This window comes from Corvus moneduloides, chromosome 9 (genome assembly GCF_009650955.1).
Source record: "Corvus moneduloides isolate bCorMon1 chromosome 9, bCorMon1.pri, whole genome shotgun sequence".
In the NCBI taxonomy this organism is placed as follows: domain Eukaryota; kingdom Metazoa; phylum Chordata; class Aves; order Passeriformes; family Corvidae; genus Corvus; species Corvus moneduloides.
In genome coordinates this window covers 21899403-21923017 of record NC_045484.1, presented here as the reverse complement: position 1 = coordinate 21923017, position 23615 = coordinate 21899403, and the positions used below count along the sequence as shown (strand labels likewise).

The 23615-nt window shown below is 43.7% G+C and overlaps 1 protein-coding gene across 20 annotated transcripts in view; it reads right to left on the bottom strand.

Annotated features, from left to right (window-relative positions):
• The window catches only part of PTPRF (protein tyrosine phosphatase receptor type F), a 378483-nt gene that overhangs the window by 82279 nt on the left and 272589 nt on the right, over positions 1-23615 (bottom strand). For 12 of the 20 annotated variants that reach the window (XM_032117430.1, XM_032117429.1, XM_032117435.1 and 9 more), the window contains 2 exons: positions 17259-17276; positions 8428-8538 (listed from right to left, as the gene is read on the bottom strand). In XM_032117430.1, the coding sequence (XP_031973321.1) occupies positions 8428-8538; positions 17259-17276 (129 nt within the window). The remainder of the gene's footprint in view (positions 1-8427; positions 8539-17258; positions 17277-23615) is intronic. The other 8 variants (XM_032117433.1, XM_032117438.1, XM_032117439.1 and 5 more) reach the window with 1 other exon arrangement.

The following is a 23615-nucleotide window of genomic DNA, read 5'->3' as shown; positions in this document are numbered from 1 at the left end:
CTGTAATCGAACCCTCGCTGAGAGAATACACAAATGGATTTTATAGTTAAAGACTGCTTATGAGTCACATTTTTGATGGGGGAAGGAGAAGGTGGGGGAAGGAATTTGCTTTCCAGCAGAAACACTGCAAATTAGAGAACAGCATGTGGCATTATACAGTGCAACAGTACAGTAAGCCATTTCCAGCAATTAGAGGACAAGATTTTAACCAACACTGACATGGTACAGGCAAGGCAACAAGCTACCAATAACAGCTACTACAGTGGCCTACAAAGTGTAATGGAGCTTGCTGGAGAACAGCAAAACACTTATTTACATTTTTTCAATTGAACTGATACCAGGGGATCTGAGCCAGCCAACTGAGAGCTTAACTGGCCCATAAGTGAGAGCCACATCTAGCGAGGAGCCCCACCAAGACATCTTTAAAACAAACAGTCCTAAGCTTAAGGTCCAGGTTTCCTCTGCCCTACTTTAGAAAGGGGATTTACCTCTTGGTCTACAAAACATTAGCATAAGGCTCATTTGATCCTGTGAGACCCTGTGATGGGAGGGAACCTCTTTATTGCTGCTCCCAAGCTGGCACTTTATTTCCTAATCTAATGGAGCATATCACATCTGCATAGCTTCAGCAGACAGTGAGGGGCTCCTGCCTTCTGCTCAGCTCTTCCCAACAGGGAGGATTTGTTTCCTGCCCTTGCCCAAGAAGGACAGTGCTTCTGGAAAACCAGGTGTGCTCGTGGAAGGCTGCAATTCCAGACAGCAGCACTCACACTGCAACAGGGTAACACATACTCCAAGTGCTGCCAGCTACTACTGCATCCATTGGGACTGTGAGACTGAAGGGCAAGAGGCTGGTGAAGGGTGTGAGATTGAGGGATGGTGCTGGAACAGCTACAGGAATACCTGTCCTTGCTGCTGAAGCCCCCAGAGCCACTCTCTGCCCTTGGGAGGGACTGATGGACCCTGGCCATACCAAGGGGACTCACTGTGGTGCCACTTGGTCTGCCTGAGGGCAAGGTGAGGGGTGCTGCTCCAGCTGGGGGACAGCCAGGAGCTTTGTTTTGGGGAATGTGGCAGGGATCACACTGCATCAGTGGGCATGGACAGAAGTAGGCTCCAGCAGTGGCTTTCCCCAGGTGTTGACACTTCAGATTAGAGCTGGAAAGGTGAGGAGACACATGTGTAACACACTGATTCAAACAGATTACTTTCTGGTTTGTCAAACAGGAACAAGTTTAGGACCTGCTATTTGTCATTAATTGCTGGATTATCTCTTAATCTCATTTTATATTAGTGGTTTATAAGCAATAAAAACAAGTAGCAGGCTACTTTGGAACATCCGTATAGCAAGAGGAAACACCTGGGCAGAAAGTTCTCTCTGCTTTTCCCTTAGTTAAGGCTTAAACAGCTGCTGCTTTATCTGAGATAAACCTGATAAATGGCAAATTGAAAGTTTCATCTCCTTAGAGGTTCCATTCACATGGTCCCTTATCTCCAGTTCTCTAGCCATGTCACTCCTAAGCTAAGAAGCATGTTTTATCAACAGTTTTTCTGCTTTTTTACAGAGCAAGTGACTCTGAGCAGTGATGGTAAATAACATCTGCCCCCCCACCATGGAGGGACAGAGGCAGAGGATTTAAGCCAGAGTATCCCCTGTGCAGAATACCACGGCTCACTAGCCACACTACCATGTTCTCACGAACCTGAGCTGCCTGGCAGCTGAGCTGAACATGCCAGTCTAAGTGCAAGTCAACTCACAGCAGAAAAGCCATCAGAGGATAGCAAACTCCAGAAGGTAAAAAAAGAGGCTCCATTTGAGATCCAAGCTGAAACAGCAAAGAAGCAAAGAGCAAGGCCGTATCAGACACGTGTCTGCCAGTCCTGGCAGACGGCTCTCATGCTCTACAGGCAGAAATTCCTATGCCGACTGAATTTGGCTTTTACTCTGCCACAGATGTGCTTGTCTGTGCAGCAGCAGCAGTACTCTAACCACGGCAGCTTGTTGCAGAAAGAATGAATTTGGATTTATGGGGGATTCTGCTTTCGAATAGTCTTGGTCATTAGCTGCCTGAAACAATGCAGGCAGCTGTGGCCAGGATATGAATGCACAGGTCTGAGAGTTTAGATCACCAACTCAAACAAAGGAACACATTTCCAAAGCTTTTCAGAGTGGGAAGCTAATACTTCCCTGAAAGCATCAAGAAAGTTCATTATCCCAACTGGCTCTGCAATTCTACGGGGAACTGCCAGCATCTGTCCTGTGTGAAAACCCTCTGGTGCTATGCAAGGCATTAATATAAAGGCCAACCCAGACACTTTGGAATCCAAAAGACACAGAGGTTAACAAAAACCCAGAGGGGGATGAACCTGTTCCTGCTTATCTCCAAAAGCACATCTTGTGTCTCAAGGACTCCACATAAATCAAATTTTATCCTTTACAGGTTTTAGTGGTATAGAGGAACAAAAGGACAGATTGTCTTTTTTACGCCAGATTACATGAGAACAAGACAACCTTCCATTATATCCGATGAACAATGCTCTCATGCCACACTGATGAGTATATTCCACCCTAGAAAGACAGACAGGATGCTCAGGGTGCCCAACCATCCTTTCCCATTCATAGCGCACACACATGCATGCATGAATTCAATTATGAGCAGAAAATCTCAGAGCACCAGAGATGTATTTCTTAGTCCTTTGTGCAAGTGGATATGGAAGGGGAGGAAATGGACATTTAGTTGGCACAGATATGCAGGCCTAATTGTTCCACAGATGTCTGTGCAGGTCATGTGGGGAAGAGGGGGAAAGAGGTTTGCAGGTACATTTTTGTGTTGCATTATCATACACTGAGCCACCAGTCACGCTCCTATTTTCCACAAAGGTCATTTTACAAATAATCAGACTTGAGCCTTGCAATGCACTTTGAACCATCAAAGGACTTCGCAGGCAATAAAACTGTTAAGCTTATTTAGTTGAGCTCTATAAAGCACATTGGACTCTTTGGATGGAATGTGCCAGCTAAAGGACAAAGAACTATTATTTATTGAACCATGATTGTTACAAGCATTATAGCATAGCAGAATGCTCATAGAAACATGTTGATGGCGACCACACTTCCTGCCAGGAGAAAATATGACAAAAATATTCATAGTAATATTTGGGGAGGAGAAACCTTGGCAGAAGCTTCCATGTGCTTCTCTGGCTCTGAAGCTGGGCAGCTCCGGTGTGAGGATACACAGTGACAGCAGCACGAGCCACAGTGCCCATGTCACATGTGGCACAGTCCAGGCTGTGCTGACCTGAGCCTGCTCACAACCAGCCAAGGTGTACCTGCCCACACTACAGCTGCTCTGACAGGGGTTACGGCAGCACGGCTACAGCTTCAGCATCGACAAGTACCTGGGGGCAGAGGAAATGAAGTTAGAAGTACTGAAATTCCGTGAAAAGGAGCACACTTTCTTCACCAGTGCCACTGGTCTCTGCTGCACTGCAGCGTTATCTCGAGGTCAGGACTGTGCAGAACACACACACGGATGTTGTGGCCCTCCAGACCCGCGGCCTCCTCAGCCATCTGCCAGCTGCTGAGGGCTACACTCTGCAGCCTCTACTGCAGCCTGGCTCTGCTTCTTCTGATGGTCCAGGGCAGACATCTGTCCAGAGCAACAGTCAGGGTCGTCCAGTCTGATCCAACTGCTGGTTTGTGTTTCCTGTCATCCAGGCATCTCCCTCACAAGTCTGTCCAGTCTCTGCTTGCCTGTGATCGGTGCCAGGCCCTCAAGCACTGGCAGTGCTCCTCTCTGGTCAAGTACTGTCACCCCCATCAACCCTGAGGAGAAGCAGGTTTAACGGAGCACATTGTCAGAAGTGTGCATATAGCTGGGTTGTAAACAAATGTATTCCCTTGTTATTTAGCCATTTTTCAGACATCTTCACTTTTGGTTGCTGACTGTTTAACCACTGTCCTCAGCTTTTACTCTTCTCCTGGCAATAGCCTTGAGCTTTGACTGCTGTTGCTATTTTAGCTGCTTTAATATTACATAAGCAGAAAATGTTCTTTTTAAAGGCATCAAGTCTTGTTGCTCCAGGCCCGTGTCAGTCATTCAGAATTATTATTATTTACACAAGGTTCCGGCTGCAGTAAGTATCATATAGCCACAAGTAGCCATTTCAGTGAGCTCCCTCCATGTCTGAGACTAAGCTACTGCCAAGTTCTCAAAGGTAGAACCCTGCAGAGGCCAGAGAATTGCTGCTAGGGACAGAGCGACAATCCAAATTTCATTTTGGGTGATAGCTCCTTGGTGAAATTTGGCAAATAAAACTTCAGACTCCAAGCAGGGTTCCCTGCTGCCAAATGAAATGCTAGCCTGGCCTTTCAAAAAGCAGATCAAGAAAGCACAGATTTTTGCAGTAATACCATTTCTATTTACTGCTGTCTGATTTACTAGTTTGCAATTTGGGGACAAGTCAAATAATTCAGTTTTAAATGGCCTTTTTTTAAAAGTAACTGTGCAGCTCCTTCTCTCAGTATGTGTAGCACTTTGGGCTAGAGAACTCACTGCACTTGCCCCACTGCACTGTGCCTTGAAGGCCTGAAAAGCAGCACTTAAGAAGAGAAAACTGGGCAGCAGATTTCTCATTTGATGGCAAGTATGCAGCCAGTGGTCCTAGAAGTACTATTCTAATAGCACTGGCATTGCTCACTGCTGTTAGCAGCACTGGGGAACACTTCTAGTGAACTCCACAGTGTACTCTTACACACAGTCTTCTTACTCATCTGCTTCATGTGTAGAGAAAGGAAAGGGTAGAAAACCCCCTTCATATAGGGAAAGGGTGGAATAACAGTGCATCTATTGAGGGGCATACCGCACAGGCCACCACTTTCACAGGCATTTCATACGACAAGACTTTTTTTGCTGAAAATGCTTTTCTCTTTGTGCAGATGTCCCTGAAGCTGTAGGCAAATGAAAAGTGAAATGTGTTCCTAAAAACCCAGTAGTATAGGTGAATCAGTGCAATTACACTGCACTCCCAAAGAGCATGACAAAATGACACCACCTTTTTTTCTTTTTCCACACTAGGTCCAATCTGCCTTCTACTCTTAAATCAATTTCTTGAATATCTTGAATCAATGTCTTGGATATTTTGCTGCTAAATTAGACAGTAAGCTCTCTGGATTAGAGGAATCACATCTTCCATATGTTTCTATTCCCTTCCCTTCTCCCTGCAGCACCATCAAGTCCCAAACCTAATCATTGCTACAATATACTGTGGTAAATGTAACCATGGACCACGAATGGATGTGTGTTTCTTCACAGTGGTAACAATAACATCCATACCAGCACTGGCAAATGTGCCTGTGGTTAAAGGGCAGGGTAGGAATACGCCACTGTGCTGCTCCCTTCAAAGTCCCTGCTATGCCCCGGATAGCCACCTTGCCCTGGCATGCTCCCTGCTCTTGCTTTCACCTTCTTCTTGCTCCTCTGATGGTCTGGATGTTTTGTGCCACTCTCCAGCAGTGGGAGGCAGTCAGCTTCCAGTGCTGATCCCAGCCCCATCCCAGCTCAGCAGCAGCAGCCAGATAGACCCATCAGTCCAGAAGCAGAAGGCTTATGAGGGTTGCTTTCCAGCACACTTAGTAAGATGAAAATAATAGCTCCAAGGAAAATGCATCCATTTTCCTTTACAAATCCCTGGTGTGGAAATGTTTTAACTTTTAATGAAGTCCATCTGTGCAGAAGTGCGGGCTCTAAAGGATTTACAGAGACAAGACACTGGTGTAGCCTGCTCCTTCCTCCTCCTGTTTCTTCATTGATATAGAAAGCCCTGAGCAGTGCCTGTATACTCCTTCTCAGCATCCAGCCTCTTCCTTTGTTAGCAAGAGAAGTATAAAGATGCTAATGAGCCTGTGCTTTCTAACACAGCCCACTCACAAAGGATTACCTGGAAGGCTAGAAAAGGGGAGAACATGATCAAAAACATAAATCCCAAGAGTCAAGAGACAAACAAACATTTGAACTATTAGAAAAACAACAGGCTGTAAATGAGAGCAGGCAAAAGCAGTCCCAAGAACTACACAGACTGGAAATCAGTGTTGCTGCTCAGCACTCAGCCATGCTTCCTGAGGAAGTGGACGACTCCTTGGGTATTCACTACAATGAGGTCAATCATTATAAAACCACCAAGCAGTGATGGGGCAGCCCACAGACTTAATTTCCACTGTAATTTAGCATTAACAAATGTCCTCTCCAGTAAAGACACAGGCACTTTCTAAAGATCCTTCTGCAAGTCACTGATCTTTCTAATGACAGTACTGTAGGACTAACACAAAAAGAAAAAAAAAGGGATTTTTTTATCCTGCATCCCAGACCCGAGAAAGTAAGATATTTCTATTTTTTTCCTTGCATTAAAGAAATAAAATACTATTCTTGGTTTGAGTAACTTTTTGAAGTCTTTAACTAATCTAAGACTTTTTTTTTTTTTTTTGGTAGAACATTTGCTATCAGAAACTGTAAGCAAAAGTACCATCTAGGATGTAGTATGCACAGGAAATATAATCTGATAGCATCATCACAATTTATGGGGTGTCATGTCTTAAATATAGAGCAGGACTTTATCAGGATCATGTAAGCTGGAGACTCACATTGTAAAGATTAAGTGCAAGAAAAAGGCTTGTTTCAAAAATTTATGTGTAAAAAAGCGGCAGTTAACAGCAAAACAGGTCTAAGAACATGCTTTCGTGGGTGAACATGAGGATCCTCTCACGTGTGCAGACCACCCACAGCCCATGCTTAGCCCCAACAGGGCAGATGAACCTTGCTGAGCACAAGCCAAGTGTAAAATCCAGTACACTCCTCAGTCCTCTGGGATTCATTTGCTAAACAAAGAGCGTTCATTAGTAAGGAATTGTAAAGTTGTTAAGAAGAAGCTTTTCTACCTCTTGAAGCTTTTGTGCCTTTTTCAGCCACATGTCTACAGAAAATAGAACAGTGACAGTCTGAGCATGTCACAGGAAGCAAAAGCATCCCAAATACTGCAGCAGTACAGCTGGATATCCACATAAACCTATGCAAGAACAGCCAGCCTGGTAACTAGAATCCTTTCTCTCAGAGTGCAAAGGGTCAATCTGGGATGAGTTTTAGTACAGCTTGCCTGAAAAATGAAATTGCAAGAACACAGGGAATTTAAAATCATCCATAAATACATTGTGAGAATGAAATGAGTGATTCCACTGCATAGATATAGCTTCATCTTCTGAATATGCTTAATTGGATACTTCAGTCTTCCAAAGACTTTTATAATCCAAATTACACTGCAAAGTAAAAAAGCAGTCCCCCATAATAAGCAACAAAAACAATGCCAGAAGCCACCCCTAGAAGCAAACACACAGCATGAGAAGACTTTATCATTCTCATGTCCTCTTTCGATACTAACCAATGCATATACAGCCTTAAGACTGTATTTTCTTTCTTTAAATCAGAGGAAGGAAGAAACGAATATGAGATTTTATTATTAGTCTGTTGATTTACTATATGGAAATAAAATCTGGTTCTAACCTCCTAATAAGCACGAGCACAAGAATGTTATTTTCTTGGGAAAACCCATAACTACATTTCCCAGGGGGTTCCTGACCAATGACTCTGGTTCTACAGAGTTTCATATGAAGCAGCACATTTTTTTCTTGCCGAAATTAACAGAAAGTGTACAGGGAATTCAGCACTTGCTTCTCTCCAAGCTAATTCAAACACCTTCAATGTAGAGCAACAAAACTGCCAAGAGGCTATCCTAATATAAAACCTTGTTATTTGGTATGTTGAAAACAGTTTTAAATTGGCAACACAGCATAACCATTAGAAAAATTGCTTTACATGAATTGTGGCTAATTTCCAGCAGGTTCCCAGTGTGAGCCATTAATACCCAAAGGCTCAATCATTGATGCATGTAAGATGGATTAGGACAACTCCAAAAAGCTGTTCAGTTTTTAAAAGTACACATTCCAAAGCAGAGGCCTAAATATTGGCTCAGTATAGCTGAGCACCTCTGGCTGATCAGAGCATGACCAGTTTTACACTACTCCACCAAAGGTTAGTTTATACTGCGAGGATTAAGCAGCCCTTTGTCCCAATCAAGACAACTATGACACAGAAGTAAGAAGTTCAAGGCAGAAAGGAATTCCAATTCTGCCCATATTTCAGCATTTTACATAACACCATATAAACAGCAAAAACAGATTTCCAGAAATGTGAGTCAAACACAGCATGGATCAAAGATATCATTGAACTTAACTTGCTGGTTTTTGAACAAAAGGCCCCACCACACAATCCACAGTGCAACCAGGACACAAAGGCAGGGAATGTTCACCTTTCACTGAAAACCATGGAGATTTTGGGAAGGAGGAGAGTGACCTCCTTGGGTGGAAGCTGCTCTTACCTCGAACATAAAGGTTGGCTGGGGCAGAGTAGAGGGTTCCTGCGCTGTTGGTTGCAACACATTCATATTTGCCTTGGTCTGATTCCTCGCTGTTCTCTATTTGCAGAGCTCCTGTACACAAACAAGATGAAACAGATAATTCAGGTTATGGCAAATCTGGTAATCAAACCAACAGCCTCTGAAAAGGAAGGCCATGCCCCACGCTTTTAAGGTATCTTCCTGGATAAGTATTTCATGATGTTCCCTGGACCCACAAGGTACCAGCATGCAGCCAAAGGTACCCAGTCTGCTGTTAGAAACTTGTGAAATTGATTATTGTTATTTTTCTAATGTGCAGGGAAACACTTACTGATTTATTTCTAACCATCTCAACCACTTATATTCTTTGCTTCAATAAAGGAAAAAAAATACACATACACACATATTAATTACAGCTTCATAGGGGACTCCTGTCTAATAAAAGGACCTTTAATAAGTCTTTAATCAAAACAGCCAAGCACAAAGCACACTTAATTGTAGCTGTTTCTTAGCTGATGCACACAAAGCCTAGCAAACACTCAACAAAATGTGACCTTCCTGCAGAAACTGGCACAGTCCCATCCCTCCCACCTCAATCACTCTTCCTTGGTGATGTCTCAAAAAGACATCTCTTTTTGAGAAAACCCTTTGCCTTTCATCAGCTTTTTCCACGTTAGTGATGTCCGTATTTTTTCAGATTTCATTATATATGATATAAAAAAACAAGAAAGTCAGTCTGAGACATGAAAAATACACACCCAATGTAATACAACTGATTCGCTGCTTGCATGAAGGCCACCCTCCCTTTGTCCCAGCAGTGCCTGCTTCCCCAGCTTTAGGTCAGGAACAGTTGCTTATCCCAGGCTGCATATTCTTGGGACATGATCTGATCCCATCCCCAAAGTGCCAAATCCATGAGGGGCATGTCTAAATAATGGCAGTAATTGTCAGGGCACAGAGTAGCAATTCACATGGGGAACCCTGTGCAGGACCCAGGATGTGGAAGTGAGCGATGGTCTAAGCTGGTTTGCTCTCATCTACTCAGCCTACTCCACTGGTGTCCAGCAGCGCTCGGCTTGGCAGCCTGGCCTTTCATCCAAATTCTTGCCCAGCACAGATGACTGCTCAACTGGCCACACCTAAACTCCCTTAACTGGGCTCCATATGCAGACTAAAAGATGGAGAGGCAGAGAAAGAAAGAAGCAAGATGCATATGACAGCAACCTGGCACTGCAGGAGTGTGTGGCCTCTGGCCAGACACTGAAGTGGCTGCTGCTCTGCCTACTTTCCCCAGGCGTTGTGGGAATAATTTTTTAAGTGCCTCCAAGTGCTCAGATTCTGCTGGTTAGTATTGCCTGCAAGAAGGGAACTCTGCTCACAAACCATATACCAAACTAAAAGATGTTAACCCTCTTGCTTGTAATGATCTGAACTCATTTCTGCCCACTACGGTTCAAAATGACCACTGAGAGTCACACTGAGAATAGCTGGTGAAATTGCCTTCTCCCTTCTTGCTAGTTCAAGCTGCAGAGGTCAAACTCAGTTTTTCATATCATCAGAACAGAAGAAAAACTAATGTGAATCAACCACTGCCACCTACATTATTTAGAAGGATAAATTGAGACTGTAGCATAAGCCTATATGTCATGGGGAAAAATGAACTTCCCCGGGTTCTGCCATATAATAAAAATGATGTACAGAGCCCTGCCTATTGTTGCATTAGTGCTGGAAATGAGGCTTCAGCTAGACAGAGAAAGCTTGTTTGCAAAAGTCCACCTACTAACAAAAGGACCTGCCAGCTTGCCTGGCCACAGCGCTCTGGACACCCACAGGATGAAGCCTACAGAGCTCTGCTGCTTAATTTAGGGAGGACAGTGAATTTTTATACCCTGTCTGGGAAAAACATCTTCAAGCAGACCGCAGCATGATAGGCAGTGGAGCAGGACAAAGCTTCCCAGCATTGACAAGATAGAGAGAATCAGAGAATCTAGAAATGGAAAAGACCTATTAGGTTACCTCGTGCATCCCTGGGGGCCAGGGCAGGATTGCTCCCTGTTGTAAATGTACTTGTGTTGTGTCCAATCCCATTTTAAATGTGCCAAATGATAGGTCTTTCACCACTTCCTCAAGGAATTGATGCCACTGCCTGGTTATGCTCTCTGTCAGGAGGATTTTCCTGGAACTCATCATATATTACCCTCTTTGTAATTTCTGCTCATCACTCCTTGGGCATGCATGTGCTGCAGAGCTCATTCCAAGTGCTTCCATCAAGCTTGTCTGGGAAAAGTTGTCTGCTGCAAAATATACCCAAGCTTAACAAAAAACCCAACTGGCTGGGCTGGAAGCAGAGCCAGCTTCAAGTGACAGTAGTGTCTGCCTAGAAAAAAAGTAAGATCCCTAGATAATTCTGCCATAAACACATACCTTTTTACATGACCCTTTTTGCCATTTAATACATATTACTGGTAATTTTTTTACCCTTTATACTCACGATCACCATGCCTCTTAAATGTCAGTCCAACTATTTTTCATCTTTAGGGACCTCAATAGTAGAAAGAAAAAACTTAAGAGATGAAGAAAATGAGGGGAGTTTCAAAAGAAATGCTGTTACTGCCTGTCAACATGGACCAATTTCTAGAATAGTATTATAAACATGCAACATGTCAGCAACTGCCTGCAAACTGCTCAGGGACATTGGGCAAGGGACTCTGGGTTTGTCTGGGTTGGCACAACTATTCAAATTATGGTGTGTCAGGAGGAAGACAAGAACCCACAGCAGAAGGAAGTTAACACAAACCTCGCAAATGAACCAGAAAGAAAACAGGTCCTGCAATAAATCATCATTAGACAAACATAAAGATCTTGCAGCATAGCTGACAGCCAGCAGAAACTGAAAGGATTGTGGTAAACTGATGGCAGTCAGCAGGGCTGGAGGGATTTTCTTGAAAGACAACCTACAACTAAGTGATGGATCTAGGCAAGTGTAGGGTGTCTCAGAGTACAAAGATTTATGAATAAAGTTAAGAAGCTCAGACATTTCTGGAATCAGAAAGCTGGAGACAGAAATGCATCTGAAACTTGGAAAAAAACTTCCTACAAAATGCTTTCAGCCCTAGTTCAGTGGTCCCAGAGAGAGACATCATCTCTTGGAGGGTTCATGTCTAGGCTGGACAGGACACAAGGAGTACAAGAAAGTTAAGATCTGAGTTCTGAGTAGCATCCTTCCCTGAAATTCATGGAAGCTGCATCCGAAGACGCTCAAAAGCACGGAGAGTTGTTTGCCTCGAGAAGTGCAAAGGACCTGATTTCTATTCCTAGCCCTGTCAACATCTCATAATCTTCGGCGCCTCTGCAAACCAAGGCTAGGAAGGCTGGTTTACTTTTATTCATTACTTTGGGATTTATGTTGTATAAGTTGCTGAGTGAGGTCTTGTTCACACAGGATGTTACTGCAGGCTTCTCACACGGACGCCTCCAGTGCTCCCGTGCCAGGTGCCTTATTCCCATTTGTGTGGCTGAGTCCTGATGTGCAATGAGATAGCAGGGCTTTGGTGGATGCATGAGGACCATCGACCACCAGGACATGGATACAAGTACACAGAGGAGCAGTGAACAGCTTGTTTGGGAGCTTGTGGGGCTCTGCAGCAGCACGTGCACATCAGAGTGAAACCTGTCCCTGCTGAGCATCACTCAACCTCCGCTGCTCCTCCACACCTGAACTGCAGCAGGGCTCCAGAGGAAGAGGGGAACAGTTCCTCACCATGCTGCCATGTCACGTCAGTCTTGCTTGTGCTTCAGACCTGCTCCTGATAACACAGCTTATCAGAGAGCTGACAGCTCCTGAGAAAAACCCCTGGCTGCCCTCCAGTGCCAGGGAGAATGGTGACAAGGCAGAGTTTTCTGGGGCTGAGGGCAGGAGTCAGCCCCTCTGACTGACAAGCATTCCTTATTTTATATTCCTTATTCCTCTTTGCTGGTATCTCCTTGCCAGCCCCTCCCCTCCTCACCTAGCTTTTCTTTTGCTCTTTAACTCAGGCACAGACAGCAGCCCCTTTAGCAGCTTTCCAAGATACTTATCTATTCAAATATACTTGTGCTCAGGCAGAATCATTAGTTGCAGTGACAGTGGTTAAAAGAAACATTTAAAAAGTGCCCTGCACAGAGAAAGCATGGGGAAGGCAGATCCTGATAAGGGATGCTTTTTGGCAGTGCTGGGTACTGTTGTGCCATGGAGGGCTTGTCACTCTCTTCTCTAGGTGACAAACCAAATGTAAAAGGCTCTGAGCTGCCATACAAATTGATCTCCCTGAAATCCTGCTCCGTAGCTCATTGGGTGCTTGTGCCCTCTTCTCCCAGAGAGCACCGCATGGAGCCAAACACCGCAGCTCCCAGGGCAACACTCTTCTGTATCAATTCAGGTCGGAGCTCCATCCCCAGCAGTGGGAACAGCTTTTTCTCTATCAGGGCATTCACAGCCTCAGTCCTCCAGGCTCACAACGAGGGGACTGACTTTTTGCCCTGGTTATAAAATCATGGAATGAAGACATGGAATGAAATGGTCCTGTAAGTACCCAAGAGTCAGAGAAACCAGGCTGCAGACACAGCACTCATCTAAGGAAAGGACTTGCAATGCAGATGGAATGAACCCAGCTACCTGACCAGGGCCCTTCCTCTCAGCAAAGAGGTAAATTTTGCCTACCTGCACACTACAGCATATGGCTACTCTAAAACCCGCCCTTTTCTTTCCCCCTGCTTCCCACCAGCTTCCTTCACATAAATACTGCCTGACTTCTCTTCCAGCAGTATTCTTAGCCCCCCTCTTCAGCCAGTTCCCTCTTCCACAAGTGCTCAGGTGTGGGTCCCAATCCCTTTTGCTAAAAATTCCCTCCTAGGGAAGGCGAATTTCTCTACAAAAATCCAGAGAGCTGTGGAGCAGGGTCAGAGACAATCCCAGATCAAATAAGGACTCATAAATGTGAATATGGTGGACAAAGAAATAATGTGAAGCCCTGACAGTGGGGGAGTTGGACTCTGACATCCTGGCTGCTGCCTGAGATAACAAACACTTGCTGTGGGAGCTGTGAAAAACCACCAAACCACACGAGAGTCACTAAAAATGAAAATAAGCATTTCCCATATTCGCTATTTTTGGTAATTTATAACAGCAGCATCTCCCAGCTGTTACAGAGGATTGTACCTAGCCTCCACCAGCTATTGGCACTGCCAAATATGCAAAACAAAGTAACTACAAATATATTTTCATTGTTAGTGTTCATTATGGTTATTATACCTGCGAGGAGAGGGATTGGCATACAAGGGGCCTGTTCTGGATGGCAGCAGTGCTGAGAAATCACTCTCCTGAGCACCAGAGGCAGCTGCTGATAGTACCTGACTGCTGCCATGAACTGGACTCGGGCAGAGAGGGAGGAGACGAGACCCAGCATTCTCAGCAGTGTGAGGCCTCCTCTTAGACAGCAGAGTTTCAGGATGCTCTGATCTCTCACTAGCAGGTACAGGGAATCTCGGGGGACTCTGCCTCAGAAGCAAAACTACAGCACTGTCAAAAGCACAGTAACACCTCTGTGTGCTTCTAAAGGGACACAAGTCAATCTGAATGTGACAGTAAGAAACATGGCATGACAAGCATTTCCAGGCACTACCCACCCAGCCTCCCCCTGACACTTCTCCTGCAAGCAGATCTCATTTTAAAATTGTTTTTCTTTTGCTTTCTTTTGGTGACTGGAAAAGCTCAAGAAACAGGAAAAAAATCCTGTAATACACAAAGACCAACCAAATGTACAAACACATACTCAAAAAGAAACAGCAAAATTCTTTTAGCTTCCTCTAATCTCTTTGGATAGCTTTACGCTCCAGCTCGCAGGATAGCATTGAAATAATGGAGCTATATTTAAACCAGTTCACTTGGGACTGGAAAAGGTTTAGCTACAGCTATACAGAAGTTGGTGCGGGTGTTTACCTGGCTTCCCAGACAGCTTCTGACACCCAAGTGAGCTGATCTAAAGTTAATTCAGACAGACCTCTGCTATGCTGACGTCTGCAGGGAAGAAATACTCTTATGTATAGGAACCTCTGATATTTCCTGTGGTGACAGAAAAGTAACAAATAAATCTGACTGGAAAGGGATAATGCCTGAGACGATGATATTTCTTTACCTCCTCATGTGTATCTGATCCAGTGCCTGTTCAGTCTAGCACCCACTAGAAACACAACTGAGTTCTGCTCTCTCTTACAGCCCAGGGCAGGAAAATGCAGCCAGGTTTCACAAAGCTGAGTGAGTGAAATTGTAGAGAAATGCTGGAAATGAACATCTTATATTCTACTTTCAAAATATAAATGGGGCAGAACTTGCTTAAACATGGATTTGCTGATACTATCTGTGGGTCACCTTAAGAAGCCAGCTCTTGCCTAATCCGACAGGCATTTGCCAGCTCTGTGTCTTTCTGATGAACAAACAGGGATTTCAATATTAATTTACTACCTGGGACCATCCCAGAGGGGTAAAGAGTGAAGCTACAAATGGAAATTCTGAATTATGGATGAGAGCTCCTCCCATTTCAGGGAAGCCAGACATGTCTTGGACAGAAAGGACCAAATATGTGGGGGTAAGGTCAAATGAGTTTATTTAGAGATAAAAATCTCCTGTTTGGAGGGGTGCATGGCAGAATATCTCAGATCATCCTCTGTCTAATCACATGCTGTTCCCTCCAGGTGGGTTTGCCACTGCTCTTGACAGAAATGTCTTGGATACCATCCCAAGAACTCCAGACACACAACTCCTAGCGACAGTCACAGCAGTAATGAAATCAAACCAAAACCACCCCTTCCCCCCCAACATTATTACCAAAAGGGTTCATTAAGAGTAATTACTTCACCCTTCCTTTCAGACCAAATTAATGGATTCCAAAGCATCAAACTTACCTTAATGAGGAACAAGAGTGCAGCTGGGTATAGAACATGGCAGAACAGTCACTTCTACATGGACACAACCTCACCATCATAAAAAAGCACTTTCATCTAATCTGTCGTTATCTTTAGAAATTCAATGACCTCCATTTTAAATAAAAGGCCTCAGGCTGACAGAAATCCTCTAGAAGCCAGAGAGCAGCACGTGGCTTCTGTTTGCTCTCACAGAAATGTCATCTTTGACATTCAAACAGGACACATATATTTTAAATAATGTCAAGAACACTCTTAAAATACCTCATCAGGACTCAAATGGGGGTGGGAAGGGGGTGGGGGTGCGGGAAACTTATGTTTTATGAGATGGATGGTTCTTTTCACAGAGATGCGATCAGTTCCCAAGCAGGACGTATGGAGCATCCATGTGGTTCTGGTGCTGAGTCACTAATGTCATCAGCTAGGAGAGGCGTGCAGCAAAGCATGCGGGGAGGCCCCGGGATGGCTGCACACTCAGCGTGCTCGGCCGGGAGCTCAGAGCGGATGGAGTTAGCATTCCATCTGTCACTTCATTTTAGCATTTGCAGTAGAAATAGGAGACGAAGAAATAGTTTAAAGGAGTTTGTAACATCACAGCTGTCAATCTCAAGCGTTCCAAAGGGAGGAATGACAGATATGGTAAGCCCATTCATATAAAAAGAAGGTTTGCAGTCTTTTTCCCCGACCCAGATTTGCTACGGAGGCAACTTAATGCAAATACGTATCAAACCGCGATTCACCTTTACTCTAAAATCACTTAATAGGAGCTGAAAACATTAACCCCCAGCAACAGAACCAGTTACAAGAGTCATATTATTAACTTCCAGCAGTGATTTGGGGAAAAGGGGGAGGAAAAGGGAGAAGGGGGAAATCTGAATGAATGAGGTTGTGTTGATTTATAGGTAGAAGTCATTCTGTCAAGAAATCCAGAGGTCATTCAAGAGGGGTAACCAAAATCACAAGAGAATTCAGATGGGCCTTAGCACATAATGCTGATTAACATGCTAAAGTTAATCTAAAGAGACAGCTTTGAGTGTTTAGGCTAGAAAAAACAACACTCCAATGGAAAGTCATTACTGGTGCATACAGGCTGTGAAAACTAGCCAGGGACTGTGCACCAGACTGGGCTGGGCTGTCAAACTAGGGGTGGGTTTAATTAATGAAGGCTTAAAGAGCCAGATGTGCTTCTGATTTGTCTGTTTAAAACAAATCTTAATGCTGCAAAACAACATCGGTATGTCCAGCTCAGAAAGGGGGGGGTCAAGGTCAGTGGTTCTCTGCTCTGCCGCCACATTAGAGGGTGAGTACATCTGAAAGAGAAACATGTGGAACACAAAGGTGTTCCTTATCTCAGAGTCACATTTGCTCAACCTTTCAAGAATTTTTCTCCTTCCAATTAGATTTTCATGACCATCAGCAGCAGCACAGATTAATTTAACTGTTCTCTTGTGAAAATGTTACCTCCATACATTTACACCAAAGTAATCCATCTGAAAACCCCGAGACAAAAGACCTCCGAGGTCACAATGTGTGGGAAGTTCAGAGACTTTCAGGAGCTGCAAGAGATGTCAACCCTCCTGTGGTGGAGGCCTGGGACCATTTTCCAAACTTTTGCAAACTTTCCATTGAATAACCCCCTTTCAACAGTGCAAAATTGCAATGGATGAGTCTACAAGAAATCACGCTAAAACCCAACCGAAATAAACACACTAGTGGGAGAGTGCAGATGAGCGAGAGCACTGGCAGAGTTAGGGCTGAGAGTAAAAGCTGGAGATGAGAAACACCGGAGGAGAAGGGACAAGGCAGACAGGAGATGGAGTGACGTGACAACTGGAGGCACATTTCAGCATTCTTACCTCTGATCGGTGTACCACCTGGTGAGGTAATTTGAATGCAAATAAGATTAGAGAGAAGCATTAGTACAAAGAGGAAAGGAAGAAAATTATAACTAAAAAGCAGAAAGTTTTTTTAAAGCTAGAATTTGTATTAGCGCGACAGGAATAAACAAAAAGAAACTGATGTGCAATAAAAGTCAGAGTGACACTCTCAGGAGGTTAGTAAAGCTTATTGCTTTCAGGAGTGCAGCATCCAGCCCTGCATCTCTCCATTGAAGTCCCCACCCTCATGAACAGGGGCCAAACTAAGCTGCCGAGGTGGCACTGCTGGCTGGCCTCACCACTTGCATTCACCCACACCACTGTTCAAGCAGTTGAAATGGAGGACACTTAGGGGAGATGGTGCAGTGCTCCTTCATTCCTCATACAGAACAAGGAGGGTGTGTCCTGGGGCTGTGTGACTGTGAGTGTGCTGGGCAGGAGGGGTGGAAAGCGCATGGTTGCGGGCACTCGGTGCAATTTGGCTTTGAGGTTAGAACGACCAGTGGGACAAAATCTGCTTGCTTAAAGACATTAAACTAGGAGGAAAGCGTAATAAATCAGTTTTGAGTCATTCTCCACATTCGCGTAACCCTTGCATCAGGTTCCCTCTGGCCAAGAAATTGGTGTCACGCAGAATTAACTTTACATACAGAAATATTTCGAAATGAAGTGGTTTCTGGTAATGTAACAATGGCACGCTAGCCTCTCTTGTTCCTGCCTAATTTGGATGTTAGCAGAAGAAAGGAATCCCTACCCTCTTTATAAGGCACTGGAGATAATTTTACATGCTGTAATGAAGAGTATCTTATAAGGAGGGCTTCTCTGGGAGTGAGGTTAAATTATCCTGTTGCAACAATCTATAAAGGTTCATTTTATGAGGTCAAGGTATTTAGCAAGTGGAGGCTCCACTGGCCAGTGTCTTGAGTTCAGTGTACAATCAATACTGAAGTACGATGGAGAAGCTCCAGCTGGGCAAATTGGCAAGGAACCCTTCTAATCCCCACTTTTGTCCCCTTGGTCTTAATTTGCACATATGAAGGCTGTTAGTATAAGGGAGAGATTCATGCAAATTGAATCTGTAGGCAGTTCATGGTATGTGTTGGTTTTATGCAGATTTGTAGGATCTGAATACCAAGCACTTACCAAAGAAAACTGAGGAGTTTAAACAGACAGAAAAATAGGGTTAAACAGGACACAGTGTGTCAAATCATGTTCAGTGTATTGATTAATAAATATCAGTATGCATACAAGACTGTCGTGTATCTCAGATTTACAGCTCATTCCATTATCCACAACAATGATCACCCAATGGGAAAGAAAGAAAAGAATTTCTGTAAATACAAGGGCAGCATATTTTAAGCACATTTAACTTGCCTTTTAAAAAGTAATTACAATATTTATACTTATTCTTTTTCTTTCCTAACTACCCTTCCTTTAGGCAGAGTCCCTTTTTTGAAGCAGGAGCAGCAATTCAAACTACTCATTTTAGCATTTTCCTCTGCCAAGATGACATTACCCCATTTTAAGTTTATGTCTTGTTATATTTTCTGATGTCTTCTACCCAGAGATGACTGAAGCATCAGAAAAAATCTTGCAGTGACTGAAGTTGTGGGTAATCTCTTGCAATAAAAAATCTGGTGCTTACTTATCCTAGTAACTACTGCTACTCTTAACAGAACAGTTATACCCAGAGATACTTGCAAGGAATAGCACAGTCATGGAAAACAGGGTTATTTCTCTTTGCTTGTTTGGAAAGTTTGCCAAGCGATATTTTTGCTCTGTTTGGTCTAGGGCACTCCCCCTCTGGTGTATCATGTGTCCCCTGCCCCATCGGTTCCACAATTTTCAGAGTTAAGAAAAGCATCACCACAGTGTGTCACTTCCCATGGGAATGGTGCAATGACTTTGAACACAAGCCCAAGGGGCTGAAAACATTACTTCCTTATCTCTCATCTGGCTGAAATAGGGTTTGTTGCTCTGTCCTAGAACTGAGAAGATTTGCAGGAAATCTTTGTATCTACTCCCTGTAGAGGCTCAACCCTTTCTCTATTATGCAATTGTCTATACAGAGCTCTAGAAGCAACTGCATACTTGAAGCAGATTCCCTAAAATGTTAAATGTGGCCAGCTTATTTTTTCATTAGTTGAATTTCAATCCTTCTGAATGTACCCCAACCCTTGTGGGAGCAACACAGAGGCTTGCTGTATTTACTGTAGCCTTTGTTCCATGTCTCTCTCACCTTTGCAAAGCTAAGACATTCACTTTTCACTCAGAGGACACCATTACAGAGTGTGCACAAGGCTTTTCAGTTGGACCCCAGATTTCCTTATCCCGAAGGAACAAACAGAAGTTTCCCTTTATCCTTCACATCACCTTTTAGAGTGTGTCCCTCAAAGGGACCAAATCACAGTACACAGGCCACAGAGTGCCAACATAATAGAGTCCATCAAGTGAGGGAGGTGTCATCACTCAAATGGTTACTGAGGCCAACTTGGGCCCTGTGATCACCATGCCGCTTTATGCAAAGGGCACCCCAAGATCAAACTTCAAACCCAATTCCTTGTGTTTGAAAGGTTTGAAACATTTATAAGGAAGGAGAGTTTATTTCCTCTTTATGATTAGCAGACACTGAGTAACACCCCATACATTCACCTCAGTCAGGAATAAATGCTGGCCCTGACATTCTCTGTGTACTGGAAGCACCGAGTCAGACACCCAAAGCAAGGAAAAACACAGGATGATACACTGGAAAACCACCTGGGGTTATTTGTGTCAGTATTTCCCAGTGTGGAGAAGTTCTGTTGGAGAAGGGACTTCACTCTGCTGACAAACTCATCACAGGCTTACCAACATACCACTTCCTTGTAGGAACCTAAACCACCAAAAAAACACTCCAAAGCAACATCAGCAGAGAAACCAAGGCTCGTGCTAGCTTCATGTGAGGACTGAGGCAGTACAACACTGAATCCCAGAGAACTCTGACAGTGCTTTTGGCTACTTCCTAGCTTTGGCTTAGGGGAAACTCCTTTCAAGACTGAAAGTACTACAGGAAAGACTATTTGCTACCAGATGCCACAGGGACTCTGAATGTATTCCACAACTGCTGTGTGCACCTCACACAGCAAGACCCAGGTGTGCAGTTTAGGCTCTTCCAGAAGACAAAACTTCAGCTGTCAACTGGCTGTTGTTGGCCACTATATTGCTTCAACTCTTTTCCAGTCAGTCCTTTCTGAGACAATATCCATCCTTGTGTGGGTTCCCTGATCCTTTTGGATAATACTACTTAATCTCCATTCTTTTAGGCTGTCCTTACATCTTGTCCCAGGTCGATGCCTATCTGATGTCTGGACTCAAAGCTGTTCCTTGCTAGGAGCTGAACATCTGCTGGATGCTGACTGCTGGGTATTGCCAGTGAAGCAGGATATGGACATCATGGCCACTTCACTAGGATAAAGAGACACCACCTCTTTTTGCATGTTTGCTCTGGGCATGTTGGGTATTCCTTTTGTTTCCAAGCAAGTAATGCTTCTACTGATAGGATCAAGCCTAAATGAAAACAGTTGCTGGTAACTCTGAGAGCCCAAATGCAGCAAGGTGATATGGTGAGCCAGCTCTCACTGCTTCTTTGCTAGAAGCACCTTCACTTTTCCAGAGAGTGACTGAAGTCACCTGCAGAGTCCTCTCTAATACTTTACTTGCAGTTAATTGCCTGAAAGTCACACTAGGATCTAGGGCATGGTTCTGTAACTCAGTTAATTGAAAGTGATTAACAGAGAATGATACTTTTTGTAACACCAAGTTCTCTATTAGATGAAAGATAATGCTTTCTGAATTTTTGGAGTTTCCTTACATGGCAAAGATATATGTTAACAGTCAGAATAGCTATTTATTCTAACTTGACATTTTGTTCAGAAGTTTTCAGAAGAGAAAGGTGGAAGAGCAATTCTTCAGCTATGAAACTCACAGGAGACAATCAAGAGCTTTGAGAGTATGAATTCCAACTGAACTGCTTTTAAGTCCTCAGGAGCTTCTGATCCAAGAACTGTGAAGCATCAGCACAATCTGATCTATACTGAGAGAGTTTCCACCACATCATTAACTGATTTTAAAACATGGTTAGAGGTGCAGCACTGATTGGCTGCCAGAACTCATGTGTGTATCACCTGCAATACTACAATGCCTGGACAGTTTTAAAATCAGTTCAGCCAAACAAGTTTTAAATGTGTTAGCATGCTGGGGAGGTTTCCCAGCCCAGAGCTGGCCTTAGATCCTGTGTTACTGACTGAGAGGCAGTGAGTGAAGCTACACACCCCGGGGGGAGAACAGGGAGTTGTCCTGAGGCACTGCACTTGCAGAAAAGCAGCCTCTCTGCAAGAGGTGGGAAATACTAGCAAGATGAACATGGGAGAATTTTGCTACAACCAGCCTGAGTCAGAAACCTTGCTTTTGCCTTGATCTGTGATAACAGAGATGAAACCCTGTATCTATTTGTGTTCTCATCTCTATAGCTATTAGCCTAACATTTACTGGCAAAACTACCCAAGAATTGGACTTAAAATAGAATTAAGCTTTACTTGGGAAGAAAAACCTAAGTAAGGGTGAGAAAGAGTTACAAAAGCCCTCCAAATATAGAGTTATGCTGTCAGAAGGCATAATAGGAAAAACAAATATACACACATACAGGTATAATTACTAAATGAGGTAGAGTAGGATACAAGGCAGATTTATAAACTGCCCATTGGGTCCTGACAAAAACACCAATTTTCTGGGGTTAGAAAAGCCTAAGATGATGGCTTGGATGTCTTAAACCACCAACTCTAGTACCTGACAGAAGATGAACAGAACTCTAGAAACTGATGTTCAGAGCCCCCTGGGGCACATGATCTGACTGCATGCAAGTTCAAAGACCTGCCTGAAGCCCCCAGAGCACTGCCAGCCCACATAACTCTGAGTGTCAGAAGAGAGCACCTTTTCCAAACATGCTGCTTCTTTACCTCTATTTATTCCATACTAGGAGCCTGAAGAAACAAAATCATCCCTCAACCCCCTCTCTAAGTCAGACTCCAAAGCTGCTTTGACCTTCATGACCTGTATTTCATACATCTGAATATTAATATACAATGTACTCATTGAAGGTCGGACACTATATACACAGTACTGGGCTCACAATGTGCTGTAGCTATTTTAACTATATTGCATCTGTCTCGCTTTTATTGGGTTTTAATTAAATGAAATTAAATGAGCGTATATTTAGATTGAGATAGTATAAACTGACATTCATGCAGATATGCCAGGATGACTATAAGATATGATCTTAATGGAGCAGAGACTTTGCAAACTATTAAACTCTACCATATAATGAGGTATCTATTTAAATACTCTTTTCTTTGAAAAACAACTCTGCCCAACTACGGTACAGTGTTGGAGAGCTCAATTAGCACCTTGCCGAATGAATGGGAAACTGCCAAGCCATCACATTGCTCATACAGGGTGCTGCAATCACCTAAGTGGGACTCAGGCACTTCCAAGTGCAGGCCCTACTTTATGTCCACTACAAATACAGGAAAAAGCCACAAATGCAAGCAGGGGTTGAATCTCTGGCCCGTGAGAAACTGCAAGCTTCATGCTCCCCACTCCTGCCAGGGCGCAGCAGAACCTTGGTGAATCTTGGCATCATATCACCAGATCCCTGAAAACAAAACTTCAAACTCGTATTTGGAAGTCTCTTGCACTGAACTGTAGAAACCTCCCATACTACATTAGAGAGCTAATCAATTTCTTCTGTGAGTCTGAGGATGTGTGCTGCTCATTGATTTCTAAAAGGTTCCCTTGACACCTCCCTTGGTAATTACTGTGTCTTCAGCAAGCAGCCAGCTCTAGAGTTTGAATCCCAGGTGAAATATTCAATTGAGACGTTGCTCAAGAACAGCAAATAGGAATCAAAACTTGGACGCTATGACAGGCTTTACTAGTTTGTTTTTAAACTTTTTATCTCACCAAACTTGTGAAGCAGCTGGTGGAGAGGCAGCCAAGTGCCTGTAAAAAGGAGGCTGGAGAACGTACAGCAAGTGCATCAGAGGCTGCCTTGCTGCTCATTTATGGTAATTTCTGATGCTGATTTAGTCAGCTACAAAGTGAAACACATCCATGTGCACTTTCCTATTGCTGCTTCCTAAAGCTTCTCAGAATAACTAAACAAGTGTGATATTTTCTTCCAGCACAAACAGATCAAGATTAAACCATGTTGTGGGGGAGATATGTTAAAGGTCACTGGGAAATTTCATAAACTATAAATGCATTAGTATAATTAGCGTTCACTGGTACATCAAGGTGGGA